Raw genomic sequence first — 20,555 nt, 5'->3', positions numbered from 1 at the left:
TCCAGTTCTGCCAAAAGTAACACAGCATTTCCTGTCTTCTTACAGTATTATTTACACGAGTATTGTGTTGTTGTAATACAGCTGCTACATGGATATTTGTTGTAGAACATGGCACGCAGACTTCTACAGACATATCCTCCTCCTGTCTGTGTGGTGTTATAGTTACAGTCTACCTAAGCAGCATTTTGTTACACTAAATCTCATGTAGCATCAACACGCTGCCACCTTGTGGGTAAAAACAACACATACATTGTTTTTTCCCTCCATTAACGTTTAAGTAACGCTGATATATGATCTTGAATGCTCTAATCTGAGGTAGCTGTGTCCTTAAATCCATCAATATGTACTTAAAATACATGAAAACACATAGATTCTATTTTAGTTTTGAGTGTTAATAACATAATCAGCCTGATAATTACACTTTGTCCTTTAAATCAGTAGCTAATACATGTCAGAGGGAATGGGTTAAAATCATTACAACGTGCATGTAAGAAGGTTTAATGTTCTCGATTGACTCTTTTATTTTTCTTTATCAGTTTAATAGGACAGAAAGCAAATATAAATGTCAGACCTCTTCTGGAAATTCACCGCTCTGTGGTTTGTTTTACAATTTTTCTGTCAGCACAGTTTCATTTGTTTTTAGGAATATGCAGAAATAATTTCCATGGGTTTCCTCCTTTTTTTCCCATCCGTCTTCCTTTATGCTTTGGTGGTGCTCTAGCGCCACCATGTGTAGCCCCTCCTGCCTCCAGCACTCCTCGGGAGAGTGGCTTACATCCTGCTCCAGCTTCTTATAAATCAAACTAAAGTGCTGTGATATTTCAAAAGCCGTTGTCGTCCCCCCACCTCCAAAAAAATAAACACTTTCTGGGAACCTGCTGTGGAGTCCCGTGTTTATTTTTGCATCATGCATGGCTGGCCGTCAGCCTGGCTGAAGTGAATCATAAGTTTCAGCCATTTCCTTGCTTTTCGTCGGCCCGCCCGCCCTCGTGTGCTACTGTAAGAGTCATAGTTTACACATGAAAAAAGCCTCTTTGTTTATTTCTCTCAATGTCTAAAGCACACGGTGTACTGGCCCGTAGTCCAGAGTCAAATCAATTCATTTTGCTTTGTTTTGCCTTTGTTTGGAAACGTGATACTGAATCCAGTTGTGCAGAGCTTTTATAGTCGGGGTTAAATGGTAGGCCTGTGCAGTATCCACATTTAAACAAAACACCCTAAGCCACAAAGTAAATTCACTGTGGTCCAGTTTGCCTAAAAAAAGGACACTGCACTTTAAAATGTAGTGTTAACCGTGACACCGATGTTTGTTGATGAGGCCCAGCGCCTGTTTTCAGAGATGCATTTAGTTGCCCAAACAGCTGATGGATGACATTACATTAAGACATGTTTGCAAACATTAGCTGTGAGAAAGCTGCTGAAAAAGCCCCAAAACCACCAAAGAAAAAGGACTCCGTTCGAAACGTCAGACACTGTCTTAAAAGTCACTCATACTTGATTTATTGATTGATTTAGATATTTTCCTGTTGCTAAGCTGAAAACTTTTCATTATTGAATTGCAGTGAATGAAAATAGCTTTACTAGTAATACAATGATGCTAATCTTTAAAACAGAAACACAAAACTTTTCATTTTAAGCCTCATGACTGACCGTAGGCTACTATAAGAAAAATAAATAAAAAAATAATAAATAAAAATAATATAAAGACCACAGTGAAAAGCCACTAAACTTCAGTGTGAGCTCATGATCTGTAAGACACTAAAATGCTGTCCCTTGCATTTGCCTTTGAAAAAAGATAACTAGCTAGGCTAGCTGTTGGCAGGTCTGTTCATTTCTTAAAGCTTCTAAATTTAGCAAATGTTTTGCAGCAGTTTGTATTATTCCTTTGTAAATTGGTATTTTTATGCAATTTACAAACATGTAGCTATACATAATAATATGATAGTTAATGATACCACCCTGACCTGTTTTTGCAGGAGTATTGTTGTTATTTTGCAGCACATCTAATTAGCTTCTATGCTAATATCTGCAGTGGAAAGTTACAAATAGTGTGACTGGAATTTGTTTTTTTTTTACATTGTTAACATTGTTTTAAATGTTTGACTGAAACTAAACAGACATTTCAGCCTTTGCTGTTGTAAAAATCACAATTTCTTTAAAGAAACTTGCACAAGTTGTTGGTGCTTCTCTGAATCTCAGAGGGCAAAGTTAGCAAGAATCATATGGACACATTGATGAGAAATACGAGCAGCTCATAGAAACCAGAAGCATTATTGAAATACTGCAGAAGATGTTTAGAAATTATTGCCACAATCAGAGAGGTGACGAAGACTGTGGCCTCCTTCATACAGCCACAAACATCATGAAGGATTAATACAGTTAAGGTGTCATGTGTCTCATAATATGCTTCTAAAACACATGGTACGTGAACAAAGCCTTTCTCTTAGGGAGATATTTTTATAGCACATTATCCTGCGTCTTCTATTGAAGTACTGGAACTGAGGCATTATCATGCTCATCAGCCATTCAGATACTTTGCATAGCTTCATCAGTTCAGTCAAATAATATCCTCGCATGAAGCAGGAAAAAAAAACTCACAAAAAAAAGAATTAGAAGACCCTGCCAGCATATGGCAGCATCTGAAATAAACTTGAGGAGGAGGAGGGGGGGGTTGCTGATGAAGATGGCTCATGTTGCAATCTTCCACAGAGGTTTTGTTGACTGTTGTGCAGGGGAGAGAGCTCATCAGCGTGAAGGAGAGAAATGTGAATACGCAGAGACGAGGGGCACTGCAGTGTATCTGCTCATTAGGCGGCCGACGCTGTAATTCAGCGAGCGAGCAGCTCTGCAATCAGGGGCCTATTCATTAACATGGGGGGCCCGCTTTCATCTGCAACCACTTGAAGCTGCCAGTCACAGAGGCGGACGCATGACAGCATGACAAAACGGGGCGGCTTAAACGCTCAGGGATGCTTGTGCACCGCAGAGAGGGAGAAATGCCTAAACGCTGCCTTAAGCACTCATATACTGAGAGGGGAAGAAATGTGCGTTTGTACAGTGTAGTACTGGCAGGTGGCCCAAACTGTGTCAGCCTGATAATCATCTCTGCTCAGCGTGGAGACAGCTTTTGTTCTAAGATTTCACAAGGAGTCATTTTCCTGCACAGGTTTCCTCCTGGATTGAATTGATTGAAAGCGATTGATTAGAGGAAAGTTAGAAACACACTCCATCATGCATTTAAAAATTAGACAATTCACTCTCACACACACACACACACACACACACACACACACACACACACACACACCTGGTCCAGTCAACATTTGGGCATCTTTAATTAAATCTCTGAGCGCCATAAAGAAGCCTTTGTGTGTGTGTAGTTATCTGCTGAGGTTCCACTGTCTGCCTGAAGGCAGCGGCAGGTCAAACGGACTTCTCTGCTCCTCCACGGGCAACAAGAGACACTTGGAACTGTGTTGAAGCAGACATGATCCCACCATCTGTGCATTTTTGTGCAAATTACTGCACACTGCTGTTGTCCTGGTGCGGATGGATGATGTTATTGCAAACATCATATCCTGTTGAGGACTTCTGCGTCACTCGGAAAAGATTGTGGTTGGACTAAAATGAACATTTTATGAGGCTAAAATGTCTATTTTTGCCCCACAGTGCAGCATGGATGATACAGTTTTTTGTAAGCCAATGAACATTTTAGTTTCAGTTGAATTGTAGAAATGTTGAGCAATGTTTTTTGTGTATCACGATAAAGACAAATGAAGACTTTTATAAATGAAGTGAAGTAGTAGTCCCATTCAGCCACTGCTTAAAAACACCAGTCTGATATTTATACTTTATTAATTGTCATAGTCCTGCCCTCTAATGACACCTAACATATTCCACAGGAGGGCGCCAGAGGGGTGAACAGTGGTTGTTTTAATGGCCTAGAAAATCCAACCACATCTGCCTTGGATGCAAAGATTGGTACAAAGTTGTGACAAGCAGCCAAGCTAAGTTAGCCTAGCATAAAAACAAGAAAATGCAGCGCTTGCTCTGTGGATGACAGAAGCATCATTAAAGCTCACCAATTTTTTTTAGATATCTGCATAGAACCGTGCAGCAGAATAAATTCCGTGGGGGAGATATCATGAAAATATCAAGGAAAACATTTAACACTTAAATCCTGATTATTTCTACATCAGCAGCAGAAATCATGTCTTATTCATCTGTCATTGCTGCTTGAGCAGGATTGTGAAAAAACAGAGTTGCGGCAGACTCCATGTTTATTAAAAAAAAAAAAAAAACCTACACATTGATCCAGTTTGTTAAATCCAGATCTAACGATATCCTTTAACTCAAAGTATCCCATTCATTCTCTCCATCACAGCAGCTTAAGTGCCGTCAATCAATCTAACAGCTGTGGATAATCTGCTTTAAAAGAGCTCAGGAAAGCCAACAAACTGCCCGATCAATGGCCACGCTTAGGACCCAAACGCCTATATTCGCTTTCACAGCAGGATTGATCACATTTCCTGTTAAGTACAGCATGTAAAATTGGAGATGATGTGCAGGTTTGTGGCGCTCAAAAGCGAGTTAATGTAAGTGCTTGGCCCCTGAAAGATGACCTTTAGATTTCTGTGAGTGTAGAAATACTTTCCTAATTCACATTTTTCCTGCTGCTTCACACACACACACACACACACACACACACACACACTTTTCATTCAAACACTATTAACAGATCTGAAACATTTTATTAAACCATAGCAGGTATTTACAATGTACAATCACTGAATTATTCATTTCAAGACACGATTAAAAGTGCTTTTTAAAAGTGAAGTTTTGCTCTGAATAAATAAGAGTTTCCATTTTTTGACAACAATACAACAACAAACCACAGTACAGCTGCAAATGTGCTCATCACTGACACGAAATAAAAACAAAAAGCTGAGGTGTTACTGTAATACTGCTACAAACACTCCTCCTCAGCTCATATTGCAGCAAATAAGTCTTGAATCCTTTGCATGAAAAGAGGAAACAAAAGGAAAAAAAAACTCCTGACCTGATGCAATGATTTCTGTTCCGTGAAAAATAAAGGAAAATAAAAGTGGTCTTCTTCTCTGCATCATTAAAAAAAGTAACTCCTGTGTTAGCCTGGAGGCATCAGCACAGTTCAGTTCTGCAGGATCCGGCTGAGTGAAAACAGAGGTCCAGCTGTGGACTCCCAGAGGGAGCAGATTCCTGATAGGACGTCCCAGAGGATTCTTTTTTCTTTTCACAATATGATCACGGCGGAGATGCAGCAAGTCAGCGGCTGATGGGAAGCTGTGGTAGGGAGATGGATGGATGGGTCATGTGGCCTGGTGCGGTGAGGACTGAGAAGGGATGAGCTGCACAGAGAGGAGGAAGAAGAACAAATGATGTGAGAACCACAGAGAGAAGGGTTCAGGAAAATCGGCAGCAAGAGGAACTCTTTCCTATCCACTATTGGTGGAGTTGCAGCCGACGGATAAAGATAGTTTAAGCATTTAAACCTGATTATATGAGAGAAACCTCCCTGTGCTAGAGCAGCTTAAAGGCCCGACACTCACCGTCCAGGTACCCGTGCAGGGCCAGCAGGTGTGGTCGGTCCGGGCTGCTGAACGGGGAGTAGTGGATGTCTTCTGGCAGTGACGGCGGCATCCTGGACAGCGGGGCGCTCTGAGAGAAGCCCTGTGGAGGCTGCTTTTTGTGTCGTGCACGGCAGTTCTGAAACCAAACCTGAGGAAGATTTACAGATAACGTGCAAGTCAGAGGCCCAACATGTTTCCTCTCATCCGGACCACATGTTTGTTTGTTTGTTTGTCAAAGCCAGGGGATCACTGCAGGGTCTAATGTTAGTGTGTTGCTATTGTTCTATAAGAGTTGTTGTTGTTGACATTTGAGGGATCACATGTTTGAAAGAGAGGACTTTTCCCTAAAATCAGCCCCAAGCTAAGGACGATGTTTATTTTAATGGATTACAAGCATTTTTAGAGATCATTCCAACCTGCCAGGACGTTTCAGGGTTAAACTAAAATAAGCTTCAGACACTACATATATAATTTGAAGGGTTAAAACAACAGTTGATCTTGTCTATACGATATAACACCATGACAGACACGTGTCTCCGTGTGACTTCCTCGTCTACCTGTATGACTCGTCTGCTCAGTCCTGTCATTTCTGCCAGTTTCTGCAGCGTCTGAGCGTCGGGGTTGTTGTCCTGAGCGAACTGCGTCTGCATCACCTGCCGACACACCATCCCTCTCATCAAACACACTTTATATCCTAACACACACACAGACGGCAGAGGAGCGTCTTACCTGCAGCTGCTCAGCAGTGAAGGATGTCCGCGCCCTCTTGGCTGGTTTTGGTTGGCAGTCCTGATCAGAGGGCAGCGCTCCCTCCAGAGTCAGGCCTGTTCCTGAAGACAAACACAAAATTCAAACCCAGTCATCTTTAAAACAACTTTAAAGCAGAGGCACATCTTTTACAGCTCCACAAAGTCTGCATTGTGAAACTGAAGATTTGTCCAAACAATCCGTGTAACATAATTAAAACGTTTTCCTGCCAACAACCACACAACCCAAAGTATTTAGACCATTACGGCCCACGAGTGCGACAAAATAGGGAAATAGAGCTGCAAAAGTAGAACTGAAATATAACTTGTAGTCTTACTGTGATTCTGCACCAATTAAACTGAGCATTAATAGATAAATAACCTCAGGTACTGTAGCGCTAATCCAGCAACCATCAATCATTTTTACCATCCATAAGCCTGACGGCTCACTAGAACAATCTGTGGATAGTTTAGTCCATAACATGTTGCAAAATGTGCATCCTTGTCACCTGAAGCCCATGTTAGTGTCACATCAACAGAAAACAGCTATGCAGCTTTTATTATCATAGAAAACACACATAGTCTGCATCAGTAAATGTTTGGCCTGCTCCTTTAAAATAGCATCAGTGAGGTCTGATAGGTGTCTGGGTGTGCTCTGGTTGTGTTACCGTTCTCTGCAGCCCTGCGGAGGTTGTCCAGCATGATGTCGTAGTGGCTGCGGCAGAGCACCCTGCCCTCCACCAGGCCGAACTCCTCCCCGGTCGACAGCTGCCTTTTACAGGAGAAACAGGCGAAACAGGCAAGGTGGTACACGCTGCCCCGGGCCCGCCGCACCCAGTCACTGGCGTACACCTGCTGGCCACACTGGGCACACTTTGTGCCGAACCTACTGTGAGGACAGAAAGACAGGGGCGGGTGAAGGCTGGCTGTCCTCTGAAGTCCAACCAAACTCCACCCATGTATTGTCTGGTTGTAGCATCTGTGTGAGGAGGGTTACTTTTCATCTCTGAAACTCAGCTGCAGGTTTTGGAATCGAGAATCGAGAAAGACACACTGTTCTCCGCCGTCCTATCTTTGATTGATCACCATCTCTTTGTGTAGGTTTGCACCTTGTAAATCAATACTCTGTGGGTCAACCCTGACAAATCACAGGGCCAGAAAGAGGGAGAGATCATGGGGAGTAAGTCAAAGTGAAACTGTAAAAAGTGAGGAGGAGACACTCCCCCCTCCTCCCTTCCCCCTGACGTCTCTGTGTGTCAGTTCAGCTTCATGACTGATCCACTCTAAGAGAAAGAACCACAGAATTGCCTAGTAATGCCATTAATATTACACATTTAGTGGTTCTAATTTTCAAACAAATTCCAAATCAATCAAATGAGAAAAACCCAGCTGAAAGGCAGAGGGACGTTTCGACAGCTGGCTGGGTGCTGGAGGCTGCTGCTCATTAGGTCTGATGAGTGTGAACAGGCAGAAACATCATTTATTCTGCTCCAGGCCACGTTACAATGATCATCTGAAGCCAAATCATTACACACACAGACCAGAGATCATCTCAGAAAGCAAAGATCAATTAGCTGTGAAAACACTCAGAACTAAACCAAATATGTGAAACAATTTATCACCTGAAAATCACGTGTAGTGTTTTAGTTTCACTCTACAGAGGAAGTCCACTCAGGCTTCTATTTTCTTTACATGTTAAATAGTTAAATAAAAACACACATCATCAAACATCAGAATAAAATTAAATTATATTACATCGCACTTTAAAAAAAAATAGGCCATTATAAGTGGACGCTCAGTTTGGACGTTTTAAATACAAATAAATAATAATCAGCGTTTATAATAATCCAGGTCGCACAAGAGGCATTTTGTTTCTAATTTTTTTGTTTTTATAATTTTGTTTAAAAATTATTTTAGTTAAAAATGACCTTCCAGAAAAATAAATCGGAGAGATCACAGCATTTTATTTTTTTTAAAACAGACTACATCAGCTCGGGGAAAACAAAATAAAACCTTTTTCCGACATTGAATTCTAAATTAATGTTTTTTTTTTCATGGGCAAACTAATTTTATTTTATTTAGCCTAATAATTAAATATTTCAACTAATTATGAATTTTTAGCTGAGTAGATTTAAATTAAATAACGGTATTCCACATGTATTTATCTTTTCATGCTACAAAATTACCTCAGCTAAAAAGCGCTCTGTAAATTTGTTTTTCAAATAATCCATAACTAGTTCGATATTTCGTAAAAAAATCAAACAAACAGTCTTACCTGAAATAATCCAGCTTGCAGTAGATTTCTTTGTTTTTAACGTAGCAGCTGCTGTGCTGGCGCAGGGACGCTCTGCACACCGAGCACTCCAAACAGCCCAGGTGCCAGTTCATGTTGTTGACCTGCAGACGTGAAAAGACGCTGATGATCCACACCATGATCCACACCCACGCTCTGAACGGGACGCTTGACTTTTAATCTTAACAAATAACTTGATTTTATGAGCGTTTACTTATTTAAACTTTATCATAAAAACATATTACACAAATTTAAGACTAAAATAAAATCTACCTGCAGATCATCAGTATTATTCTCACAGATTAGACATTTTCTATGTTTTCTGGTTTTCTTTCTGACCTTCAGCAGGTACCGGTCGTGGATCTCCATGCCGCAGTTGGCGCACTGGTTCTTGGCCGCCGGAGGAGAGCAGAGGCAGGCGGCCTCCGCCGGGCTGGACTCACCGGACTCCTTCTTCACCTCCGACTTGGACTGGGTCAAAAAAACACACACACAGGTAAAACCAGATGTAAAGTAACTTCATCACCTCCTGTAGTTTATGTAATAAATCCCTGAGGGAAGTATTTAAGCCCTAACCAGAGATGAGGCGCCAACATGAGGGTCCAGCCAAATAAATAAAACTGGTAACAGCCGATAATCTGATTTAATCTTCTATTTATTAGTATATTCACTCTCAACTGTGATGTGATAATTCATGATTTTGTTGAATTTAATTCGTATTTATCTGTTGCATTATGTGAACTCCAGTCTGCCAGTGAAACGTGGATAAACTGAGTTTTACGCTCCATGTTTGATCATGGTGTCGGTGCAGTGATCAGACCTGCGCTTCTCTCCTTATCCCGGCGTGTATAAAGTTTAGGAATTAGCGACTGAAAGACAAAGAAATGAAAAGGTTGCAAAGCAAACCCGTCCAGATGTTTGTGACTCACCATTTTCGGGTCTTGAACGCTGCCTATTTGGAGAGGAGACGGAGCTCTCTCTGCGCATTACGCATCTCTGCCCCAGCCCACACTATATCCGGTCCAAAACAACGAGTAACAGTTTCTCCTGCATTTAAACCCTGCCGACAAAAGAAATTTTGATGCAATTAGAAGAAAAAAAACTATATATGATCGATCATTCCTCTTGTGCGCAATAGGAGGCTGTATTCCCATGCAATCAAACGCGCTGAAAAGAAAGGATGGCACTATATGTGCAATTAGCACTGGATTGAAAAGCTTCGCTTGATAAGAGGCAGCCCGAGTGTCAATTTCATCTGCCAATCAAAAAAAGGCTACTGAGCCACCAAGCCAAGCGAGGAAAGGCGGCGCATCCTAATTTCAATAGCTGTATAATCGAAAATCGAAAAATCTCCAAAGTGAAGAGGCTCAATTGGAGATCGGTCTATTCATAACAGACAATGCGCAGAAACTGCAGCTGATCTTCAGACATAAAGGAGCTTGATTGTCTCTTTCTCGTGATGGACCCATTTAAGTACTTGAGGCTACCCTGTGTGATTACAGCTGCATTCATAAACTGCCAAAAAATCTGCGTTTGGGTGGCAATCCGGACTCCATGTTGTCCTTCACTCCTCGAAATTAACAGGAATGCAAGATTATGTTAATTACCAGCTACGGTATAAATATTGGAGGCAGTCGAATGAGACGAGATGGCCTGTATGGGTATATAAAAACATATACTTCATACACAGAAAGCCTCCCAAAAGCAGCGAGAACATGGTCCTGTAAAAGTTTCTCCAGAACATCACAAGGAAAGTATCCGAACAATAATCCCTCTGGACATGGCCTCCTTCTGTCTCTGACTTCGATGCAAAAAAAAAAAATAATCCAACTTTTGTGGGAGTCACAGCACCAGCGACACCAGCGTCCCTCCCAAACAGACTCCCAGTTCTGCTCTCCTTCCAGCCGCGACTCCGAGTTTTACACCCAGTTCAGTCAGACAGGATGTGATGATGCAGGCTGGACCAGCAGACTCCAGTCTGCCCTGCTGTGCACAGAGCTGTGAATTTCTCTTCCTGGAGATGATCTAAAGGTGATCAGAGGTGTTGTTAAAGAGAACTCATGATGTAGAACTTGTTTCTTTTTTGTGCATGAAATGTATTTTATTTTGTGCTAATATATTCATTAAACTTATCATTTTTATTCATGCAATCTTCAAAAAATAAGTAAATAAGTCAGCTGTCAGACATATTTGAACAGCACATTTGGTCAGTTTTAGCTGAGTATCCATAGCGACACATCCAGCTAGGATGCTGATGCATTTAAAGGCCCCACATGTCCACTGCAGGGGGTGGATAGATGTTGGCTTTCTTTGCACTTCATGACCACAAAATGGTGAAGGCAGGATATTTGATCATGTAAACAAGCACCCTCATTAGACCGAATCTGGTCAAAGTGAGTTTTAATTCTGATTTTTTTTCATTTTATAATTAAACTTCCAGCAGTGATCCTCCTCCGAGGTTTCCTTCCAAACACCTCCAGTCCAAAAAGGAAATGAGACGACTTAAAGTGAAGGTTTCCATGAAATCAATGACACTTTAATTCTTATTGATCACTTAAAAAGCATCTGTAACAGCTGAGTGACATTGTCTCAGTCTTTCTGTATTGTCACTGTAATGTACTTGAGCGGCTCTGTGCATTAACTGCAATTACCAGACAGAGTGGGGTCAACTGGAAGTGGACCGGTCGAGATGCAGGAGGACTCTAAAGGAGCAAAGACTGTTATTTCACCTCCATTATCACTGCTTGTCAGCGGAGATGTGAGAGGACCAGTATGAGCTATTACTGGTTTTGACCAGATTCTGATTAAAGCGGCTGAAGCAGCTCTGGTTCCCAGGTGTTTTCAGAGATCTGGCACTTTAGACACAGATACCAGTCTGATTGTGATTGCCTGTACATTTAGAGTCACTGCATGTTACTTAAAGATACCTAAAGATACTGTCTGCAGTGATATAAGGTTGATGAGGTTGAGTCCTTGAAAACAGAACATGTGAGCCTCATCTCTACGTCTTCATGGGGGCAGGGACTTGTAGCTATGGCAGTGTTTCAAGAAGGTCTTACCCCTAACCCTGTTTTTAATGCCTAACTTTATCCAGTTGTTGTTTTATGCCCAATAATAGTAATTAAAAATACAACTTAACAGCATGTGAAAACAGGACAGCTCATGGTGTCAGGGGACTTAAACCTCAGACTGCATGACCCTCCAGCATCCCTCACCCCACTCCATAACTCTCACAGCTTTATTAATGCCATGTTCAGATGACGGTGGTGCGCCTCTGCCTGAGGCCTTTCTGTGTGGAGTTTGCACGTTCTCCCTGTTGCCTGCGTGGGTTTTCTCCGGGTGCTCCGGCTTCCACCCACATTCTAAAGATGTGCTTGTTAGGTTAATTGGTGACTGTAAATTGCCCGTAGGTGTGAATGTTGTTGTATGTTGCCCTGTGATGGACTGGTGACCTGTCCAGGGTGTACCCCGCCTCTCACCCGTAGATAGCTGGGATAGGCCCTTCAGCCCCCATAACCCTGCACTGAAGGACTAAGTGGGTTAATAGATAATGAATGGATGGATGTTCAGATGACAATACAATCATATGTTCTGTTAACACAAACGTAACATGATGTTGTATGTCCAATATGTCGATATGTTCCATTAGCAGACATAGAACCATGTGTTGAATCTGGTGAGTGTAAATATAAGCATTTGAGCATCAAACTTTCAGATGTTTGATGAGTTTTTTTGGTGGAGATTGATTCGTCATGTTGCTGTTTAAGAATGAAAATCATCCACTTACTAAACACTTTATAGAATCATGCAGCAGTGGTAGTGGTAGAGCAGGGTTGTCCAATAATCGGACGGTTGGCGGTTCGATCCCAACTCTGCCCTAGTCATTGGTGTGTGTCCTTGGGCACTTTACCCACATTGCCTCCAGTGCACTCACTGGTGTACGAATGTGTATGAATGAATCGGCAGGGGTCGGAGAGGCTGTAGGCTCACCTTGGCAGCCACGTCTCCGTCAGTCTCCATCTGGGGAGCTGTGGCTACATCTGTAGTTACCACTGCCACTGTGTGAATGTGGTGTGAATGAATAATGCATCTGCAAAGCGTCTTTGAGTGTCCTAGAAAAGCGCTATATAAGTTTGATGTATTATTATTATTATTATTATTATTATTATTATTATTATTAGAATCGTGCAGCATGTTCTTCACATGTGCAAATTCTGAGTTGTATTTTCCTGTATACTCAACTTCCCCCCCTGAAGATCTGGCAACACAAAAGGTGCAGCAGCCTCCCCGACAATGCTAATATGTGACGATGGGTCACCTGTTGATGTGTGTGGATGTGACAGCGCTCCTGTTAGACAAACAACATTCGAGCAGCACACCGTCACAATTAAAACAATCTGAAGCACATGCTAAAGCTATTAGACTCATCCAATGGGCCCCAGTGGACGCTTTTAATGACTGGTATGTCAACAATGTATGACGTCCGTCATCCGCTGGCTGTGGAGGTGCAGCAGGGTTCACACGAGGGCAGAGCCTTATTTACAGGGCCAAGAAGCACCCGGCATCGAGGCGGGGTCCTTTTGTCATTACTGAATAACAATGCTTGTGTAACATGCTGGCCTTCACTCACGTTAGGCTGTGAGCTGAAAATCGTGGTCACATGGCCGCCAAATAATTTGAGCTTTTGTTGCAACAATCCTGGAGTCTTTATTGATGACAAATTTGTGTTAAGAAAAGTCAGAATGCAATTACATCTTAGATGATGTGTTTCATTTGTTGGTGAGCAGGTGTAAATAATTATTGTAGCCATTTACTTCCATTCATGCAGCACTGTCTTGCTTTATAAAGAGATAAAATTCACACATGAATCACAGCCAGAGAAGAAAGACAGGGGCTCTAAGACTTGCTATGATGATGATGATGATGATGATGTGATCATTAGGCATGTTTGTACAGTGACTGAATATAACAGTTTGTACCACAGATTTAGTGCAGTAAAATGTGACAGATTACTCTAAATTAAACCTGATTTATTTGTAATCTGTCCAGAACGGTTACACACACGGAGCTGGAGAAGCCACAAAAACATATTTGTCGCCTAAAACCAAACTTGTCCTGTTGTATTGTAACTGCCTTTGTCATACAAAAGGTTTACTGCTCAGCCTCAGAACAACAGCGTGTGACCGCTCTGTGATCAGCTGTGAGCTTACAGAACTTACAGATGAGTTAACGATGGAGAAATGATCACCATCTTTATACAGCGTGTCAAAGCCTGCATACAGTAATGTTCCCTCAATTCTCTTCATGTGTTTGTTTAGCTGTGGAAGTTAACAGACACTCAGTCCAATATTAATCTTGCATTTCTCCAGTGTAACCATGTTTATCTGTCTTGTCCTTGTTGAATGAACAAATACTTTTTTGCTCACAGGATTACAAACATGAAAAAAACGGCGTCCTCTCTGGAGGTCGGTGGACTGCTGCTAATGATTTTGTGCAGCTCTCAGTTTTCTGTAATTCTTTAGGGGTCGAGGTGCAGCCGAGCTGCAGCGAGCGTGATTCATGTTAGAAGCAGTTCACGTGACAGGGGTGACAGATGCTCTGCTTGGCATGTTGGACGGAGGAAAATGTTTGGAGAAGGGTGGGGCAAGAGCTAAACGCAACACAGCGGCCTTATCTTGTTTCTGTAGCACTTCTACCACTTCTGAATATTGTTAGATGTTTGAGATAAGCTGGATCTGCGGCCAGTCGAGCGGTTTGAAAATATTTATCGCTGGAAACTGCCCAATTGATTCCTAAGCAGCAGAACACTGAGGAGGAGGAACTTCAGGCAGATGTGAAGGGAAAGCATCTAAAATCTTATATACACAGAGATTGTGTGGATAATTGTTTAAAAATAAGCTACTGTCCTATTTGAATACATCCTTCAGTGTCTGTGTACATTATGTAAGTTTAACACAACAAGCTGGGACTGAGCTATAGCAGCATTAGCCATTAGGTATTAGAGCTTTAGTTAAGGTTCAACGTGTGGATAAGGCGGGGATAGATGGTGTATAATCAATTTGAAATGAATGATTACAATTAGATTTAGGTGTAGATTTCAGTTCTGCTGAGTTCAGAACTGAAGAAGCCACTTGGGGGAGTGGTGAGACATCTTCAAACAAAATATCCTTGAGTCCAATTGCCTTGATTTAAACTCTTGGAAATGACTATGACCTGGATGAATGAGAGCATCCACAGATATATTTAGGTGTAGATTTTTGTATGTATGTCACCGTTGTGTAGTTGTTTGGTGGGTGTTCTAGAGTTCATTAGTTGTGGAATGGAAGGGAAAGGAAAGGAAACCTTTATAGTTGTCTATAAAGGGCAGCTAGTTAGCGGCAGGTTAAAGGTAGGGTAGGAGATTTTGAAAACTCAGTGAGAGTCAGCCAGATTTTGAAAGTAAACACACGCCCCGTTCTCTCGGAGCTCACCCTGAAGCCACGCCTCCCAATCACATTGACTTGAATTACCTGAAGACGAGCTGCGGTCTGTGACTTCGGCCATCATGCACGTACCTCTCTGGTGCACGCAGAGCAGGAAGAGAGTGACAACCAGCCAATCCTCCGTGCAGGGTCCACCCGGAGGATTGGCTGATGTTTTTAGCGTTTTATAGCTTCCACAGATGATTCATATTCTTCGTTTTAATGTGAAACTGCCGAACTAATTGGTTGCTATCGGATCGTGAAAAAAAGTTACACTAATTTAACAAAAAGTGCATCAGAATGAAATCTCCTACCCTATGTTTAAGATCTAGTGCAAGGGTCCACAAGGTTCTTGGACTTGGTTTTTGTTTATTCATTGTTTGTGGATGAACACCATAGCATGTCTGCAATGGACTCCCTGCTTAAATCCAACTGCTACAGGTAGCTGCTATAAGAATGAAAACCTTTGGCACAGTTAAAGCAAAACAACAAGCAACAGATTGAAAGGTACACTGCTAACAGACAGGTTAGCAATGAGCAAATATAAATGTTAGCTACAATATATATTAGTGGAGCTAGATTAAATCATGACAGTGGAATTCATGTATTAGTTATGAATAATATGGAGGTAATCATGTGGACTTCTGAGTAGCCCATGCCTGTGGACCAGCTAAACAAGCGAACTAGCTGTAATTATTAGCATGTTGTTTCTTTCAGCAGGACGTTTTAACCACTCTTCAAGCCTGTCATTATAATATCAATACTAATCCATTTATAAGAGCATGTTTGGAAAATGATGGATGGTGCCATATTGATCTGTAGCTGTCCATAAGACAAAACACGTTGGAAACTGCTGCTGAACCAGATGTTTTCACGTGTGGAAGAACATGACAGGTTTTTTCAGAGGGAGGATGTGAACACACAGGAATAATAAAAGACGAACTGAGAGGCTGCGCTCCAGCCAGTCAGTGTTTGCCTCTGGGAGCTTGTTGCAGAATCAGTTTGACGTCTGAGGACTCCTCGTCCAGCACCGTCCAACGTTCAACAGGCTGCATCCACTCTGAGATCAAACCCATCTAGATTACAGTCTTGCAGCCAAGCTTTCAACAAACAAAGGAAATGGCACATTACACCATCCCTCTCTCTCTCTCTGAAAGGTTGTACTGGAGGAAAAAAAACCCTCTCCAGTTATTTAACAAATACAAGTTTATTTGAAGTACAGACAAGGAAAAATGAAGGGCTTTTTTCAGGGCTTGCACTCCATATGACTGCAATTTGGGAGTATTGTGTATTTTGGCCCAAGCGTGTGGTCTATGATAGATGACAGGAGAGAAAATCACGAGCCGCTGGCTTCAGCACAGACATGCAAATTGCTTTCAGCTGATTGCCGTATTCTCCTTGATATTTATCAAGTGGATTACAGTATGGCTCTTTATTTACAGACAGGAAGCAGCTGATCAATTCTAACACAGGAGGAAGGAGAGATGATGGTTTTTTCTCTGCTATAGGTGAAAGTACAAACACCTCAACAAGCACTTAAATGGTGTATCTCCTCAAATGCAACATCCAGAGGTACAGGTGTCTCAGGATTTTACCAAACTTTATTTGTCTGTGCTGCAATTACATTTACAAGGATCACATTGTGCAATTTAGAAGCAGCAGAAGCAACCATGTGTTACATTTTGTTATGCTAACGGAACATATGATTGTACTGCCTGACATCATTGGATCCAGGGAACACTACAGCTGCAGCTACAGTCCGCATCAGGAGTTAGAGTATAGGGATGAGGTCACAGGCAGAAGCTTTATGTAGGAGTCCGGAGTTTAGGTCCCCCTGCCAACACTGGCTGTTTTGTTTTCACCTGCTGTCAGGTTGCAGTTGTAGTTAAGCATTAACAAATTCGGGTTAAAGTGACACACCTCACATGGAACATTACTCTCCATGGTCGCATTTTTCGGCTAACACGTTCTGTTTCAAAATCCACAATTAAGTAAAAGCATGATTTTCTGCTGTAAACAATAATGCTTAACCCTATGAGGAGTGTGGCTGCACTTTACTGATAAAGTCTGGTTTGGTCTATGAGAGCACTCTTACTGATAACTGAATAATCTTGGACTGTCCATCAGCAACATGTTAACCTTCAGCTTCAGGATTTGACCTCCAACCTTGTCTTTGTAAGTGAATTTAACCCCTCACCTTACCTTGTCGTCTCCATTTTTGGAAATGTGAAAGTTCAGTTTCTTTATCTTGATTTTAAAAAGTCGTTTGACTCAGTGAAGTTCTGTAAACACAAAATATTTCATTTCATGTGCAGCACGTTTCCTTTAACCCTGATCTCTCCTTTGATCAGGGTCCAGCTCTTTGCTTCGGCTCTGTTGTGTTCGAGGACTCGGGTCAGTGTCAGAGATCAGCTGCTTACCCAATCAGGTAACCAGCTCCAGAAGGAAAATTACTTCCTTCCGACCACTTGCACTTATACCTGCAGTGACCCGGAGCAATCAGAGGTGAATGGGGCTCCTAATCATGAAAAGGCTTCTAGGTCAGAGCACGCACACCCCTCCACGGCCCACCCAGCCTCCTCCAACACCGCCCACCACCAACAGGCCAGTTAGGAGTTCAAGTGTTTAAACTGTCACTTCAAATAGGCTCAGCGTGGAGATCACTTGTGCAGGATGCATTGTGTGTTTAGCTCGATGCCGGCTGCAATATCCTGCAGTCGGTTGATCTCAGCTGCTCCGGGTGTGGGGCAGTAGAGCTGAGCTGTGTCAAACAGAGGTGACCAGTGGTCTGGGCACGCTTGTGCTCTGATCAACAGGGGGAAAGTGTGGAAGGTGGGACAGGAAATGGAGGACTGGAAGGGATCTATAACCTGGAGCACAGGCAGGACTCACTTACTGTTTGTTTTTATAAGACCACTCATTCACCCCATGGAGAAGGAGTGATGGAGCAATGTGCAGTGGGTGAGATGCTGCACTTGTGACTAATTATAATTTAGTAATACATTCACAGTTTCTTTCATGCACTCTTTCCAGAACCGCACTGGAAACCATGGACATTTAAAATGTCTTCTGTGTGCGGAGCCACTACATTACAGTGAAGGGAACTTGTGTTTTCCACTGCTCAACTGTGCCAGCTCGCTGACAGCTGATGGATGACTCCACATTTCGCTCCTCCCACATCTCGTCTGCAGTGTGTAGTGTAAAAGCCCGAGCTCTGTGGACGCCTCAGCCCTGCTCACAGAACAGCAGGTAATCCACAGTAAGTGAGCGAAGCAGAGACGTCTCATTATAATGAGGTATGTAGCAGGAAGGAAAGCTGACTCAATCAAAATACATTAAAGTTGTATTATGGTTTTTTGGCCACTTGGTGGCAGCAGAGGAAGCTTCGCAGGAATATATCCTAGAAATGTGTTTATAGCATTAGCATTTTTTAGCACAAACATCTCTGCAGTGCATTATACCACCACTTACAGGCATGACTCAAATTATGGTCCTGTTTATGAGGCCTTTTTTATGTTATACATATGATATTTGTGATTTAGTTAGATTGTAGTTAGCATATTTAGACCTGTAACCAAGTGATGCTGCTTTTACATTTTTACATTTTTTGGGCCAGATTTAGATGTAGTGCCAACATTTAGTGCAGACCTAACAAGTTGAATTTAAAGAGGACTGTAAGTACAGTTGTACATACATGTGGACCACCAGCTTACTCCAGAGGAGGCCTGTCCTCCTTCACAATCAGCTTCTTCTAACAGCTTTAACAAATGATACCCAACTCTGTGTGGCTCTGTCAGAAACCTCATCTGAGATAACACATGATGCCCTAGCCTGTACGCCCATCGCTGCTCCGTCAGTCGGATTGGCCCGTTCCACAACTGGACAGGAAGTCTGCTAATCTGTAACCCGAACCGAGGGAAGGAAGGAGTCAGGAACCAGCCTTCAGTGCTTTCACCAATCGTATTCATCACCAGAGCCGGGCCGAGGCTGATTTAGAGTGGGAGCATGGCTTAACTAAACATCTTCTCCATAAAATAAATGCTTCCAGGTTACTCCCAGTCCAGGTTCCACTCAGAGGAGCATCTGATCTCAATTACTAGGAATGCTATAGGAAGCATTCAGCCTGCAGCCTGCGCCAACAGCACCATGGCAACCAGCGGCTCTTCTACGAGCCCTGCGCAGATAAGAGTCCTTTTCAGGCACTTGTAAGGCGGGAAATGATGATTTGATAATTAGTTCCTGATGCGACTCATTCTTTTTTTTATCGATCATGTCTCAGAAACAGAATGAAGCTCAAATACAATTTACTGTTTGGAGCTGCAGACGCTAGCTGATTGGTCGGTCGGTTGGTTGGTGTACAGAACGCCCACTGCAGAGTGATGTGGGGATGCACATTTGAAGTTAGCTCTGCAGCTGAGAGAGAGGAGGGTTTTTTTCTCATGTTTCTAAATTTGAAACTTGTAACTTGTGGAGAACAAGTGGTGCACATTAAGTTATCTGTGCACCTGAAATGTGCCCTGCCTGGTGCAATATGTGGTTTGTCGTTAATGATGGGTGAATGTTAACTAACATGCAGATAGTTCTGAGGTTCTCCTGTGATCTGTTGTTTCTTTAAAATAAAAAGTTATAAAGAGAATCTGAGGATAACATCTCAGTCGCAGCACATGGAAAGATGATATATGTTTGCATGTTCCTAATATTTTGTCCAACTTTCTTGTTTCAACAGGCCACAGATCCATCTTCACTGTTCTCGTAGATGATGACACATCTTCTTCCCACCGTCATCAGTATTGCTCTTGTGTTGGAAGTGACCATCGTCCTGACAGATCTTTCAGACCTCCCTGCTGCTTTTGTCTACCTTCATGGCTTGCTCTTACTAAGCTCTTCCTCTAAGCTATAACAGACTCAATATGTGACACTTCCTGGGTTTGGTCAGAAACAAGACAGATATTTCTTTTTCGTTTATTTAGTGTTTAGATATATCCATGCTCTTCTTTCCTTGGGAAGTCTTTATGATTTTAGTGTGCTGAGGAATGGAGGCCTGTTGGAGGCCTACTACTACTACTAATAATAATAATAATACAAACTTTAAACTTTAGATTCTAGATTAGGGAAGCCTTGAAATAATCATATTAATAAATCACTTTTAAGAACGTGAATTGACCCAGTTTATCTTCCTCAACATATTTAATAATGAGAATCTGAGCTGCCAAAACCTGAGAGGTCACCAACGTTTAAAGCAATTAGCTGTTTTAACATATTTTTGCAGAGATTGAGCTTATCTGAAGGAGGTACATAGCCTGAAGTCCTAAAATTGCTGCAGTATGCAGGAAATGATGCAGGAGAGGTACTTCAGCAGGTGTGGCTGGTCTCAGGTGGAAGGTATCAGAGATCAATCTGATTGGTTAAAGGAACCTCATCAGCTGCCAACAAGCACAGTTTGTGT

General features: G+C 42.2%; 1 protein-coding gene across 3 annotated transcripts; it reads right to left on the bottom strand.

Annotated features, from left to right (window-relative positions):
• Positions 1-4,848: 4,848 nt before the first annotated feature.
• Positions 4,849-10,527, bottom strand: lhx6b (LIM homeobox 6b). Of its 3 annotated transcripts, none has more exons than XM_028414155.1 (9): positions 10,256-10,527; positions 9,578-9,708; positions 8,988-9,119; positions 8,631-8,752; positions 7,024-7,244; positions 6,339-6,439; positions 6,167-6,262; positions 5,589-5,757; positions 4,849-5,387 (listed from the first exon to the last, which is right to left on the bottom strand). In XM_028414155.1, exons 2-9 carry the CDS (start codon positions 9,578-9,580, stop codon positions 5,305-5,307), a joined length of 927 nt encoding a protein of 308 aa, XP_028269956.1. In that variant the 5' UTR covers positions 9,581-9,708; positions 10,256-10,527; the 3' UTR covers positions 4,849-5,304. The 3 variants fall into 3 exon arrangements, with proteins under 3 accessions (XP_028269956.1, XP_028269957.1, XP_028269955.1); XM_028414156.1 differs by having other exon boundaries at positions 10,335-10,527; XM_028414154.1 differs by having other exon boundaries at positions 9,578-10,527.
• Positions 10,528-20,555: the final 10,028 nt, after the last annotated feature.

Source organism: Parambassis ranga, chromosome 9, assembly GCF_900634625.1.
Source record: "Parambassis ranga chromosome 9, fParRan2.1, whole genome shotgun sequence".
Taxonomy (NCBI): Eukaryota; Metazoa; Chordata; class Actinopteri; family Ambassidae; genus Parambassis; species Parambassis ranga.
Note: the sequence above shows the minus strand (reverse complement) of the source record. Positions and strands in the feature narration are given on the sequence as shown.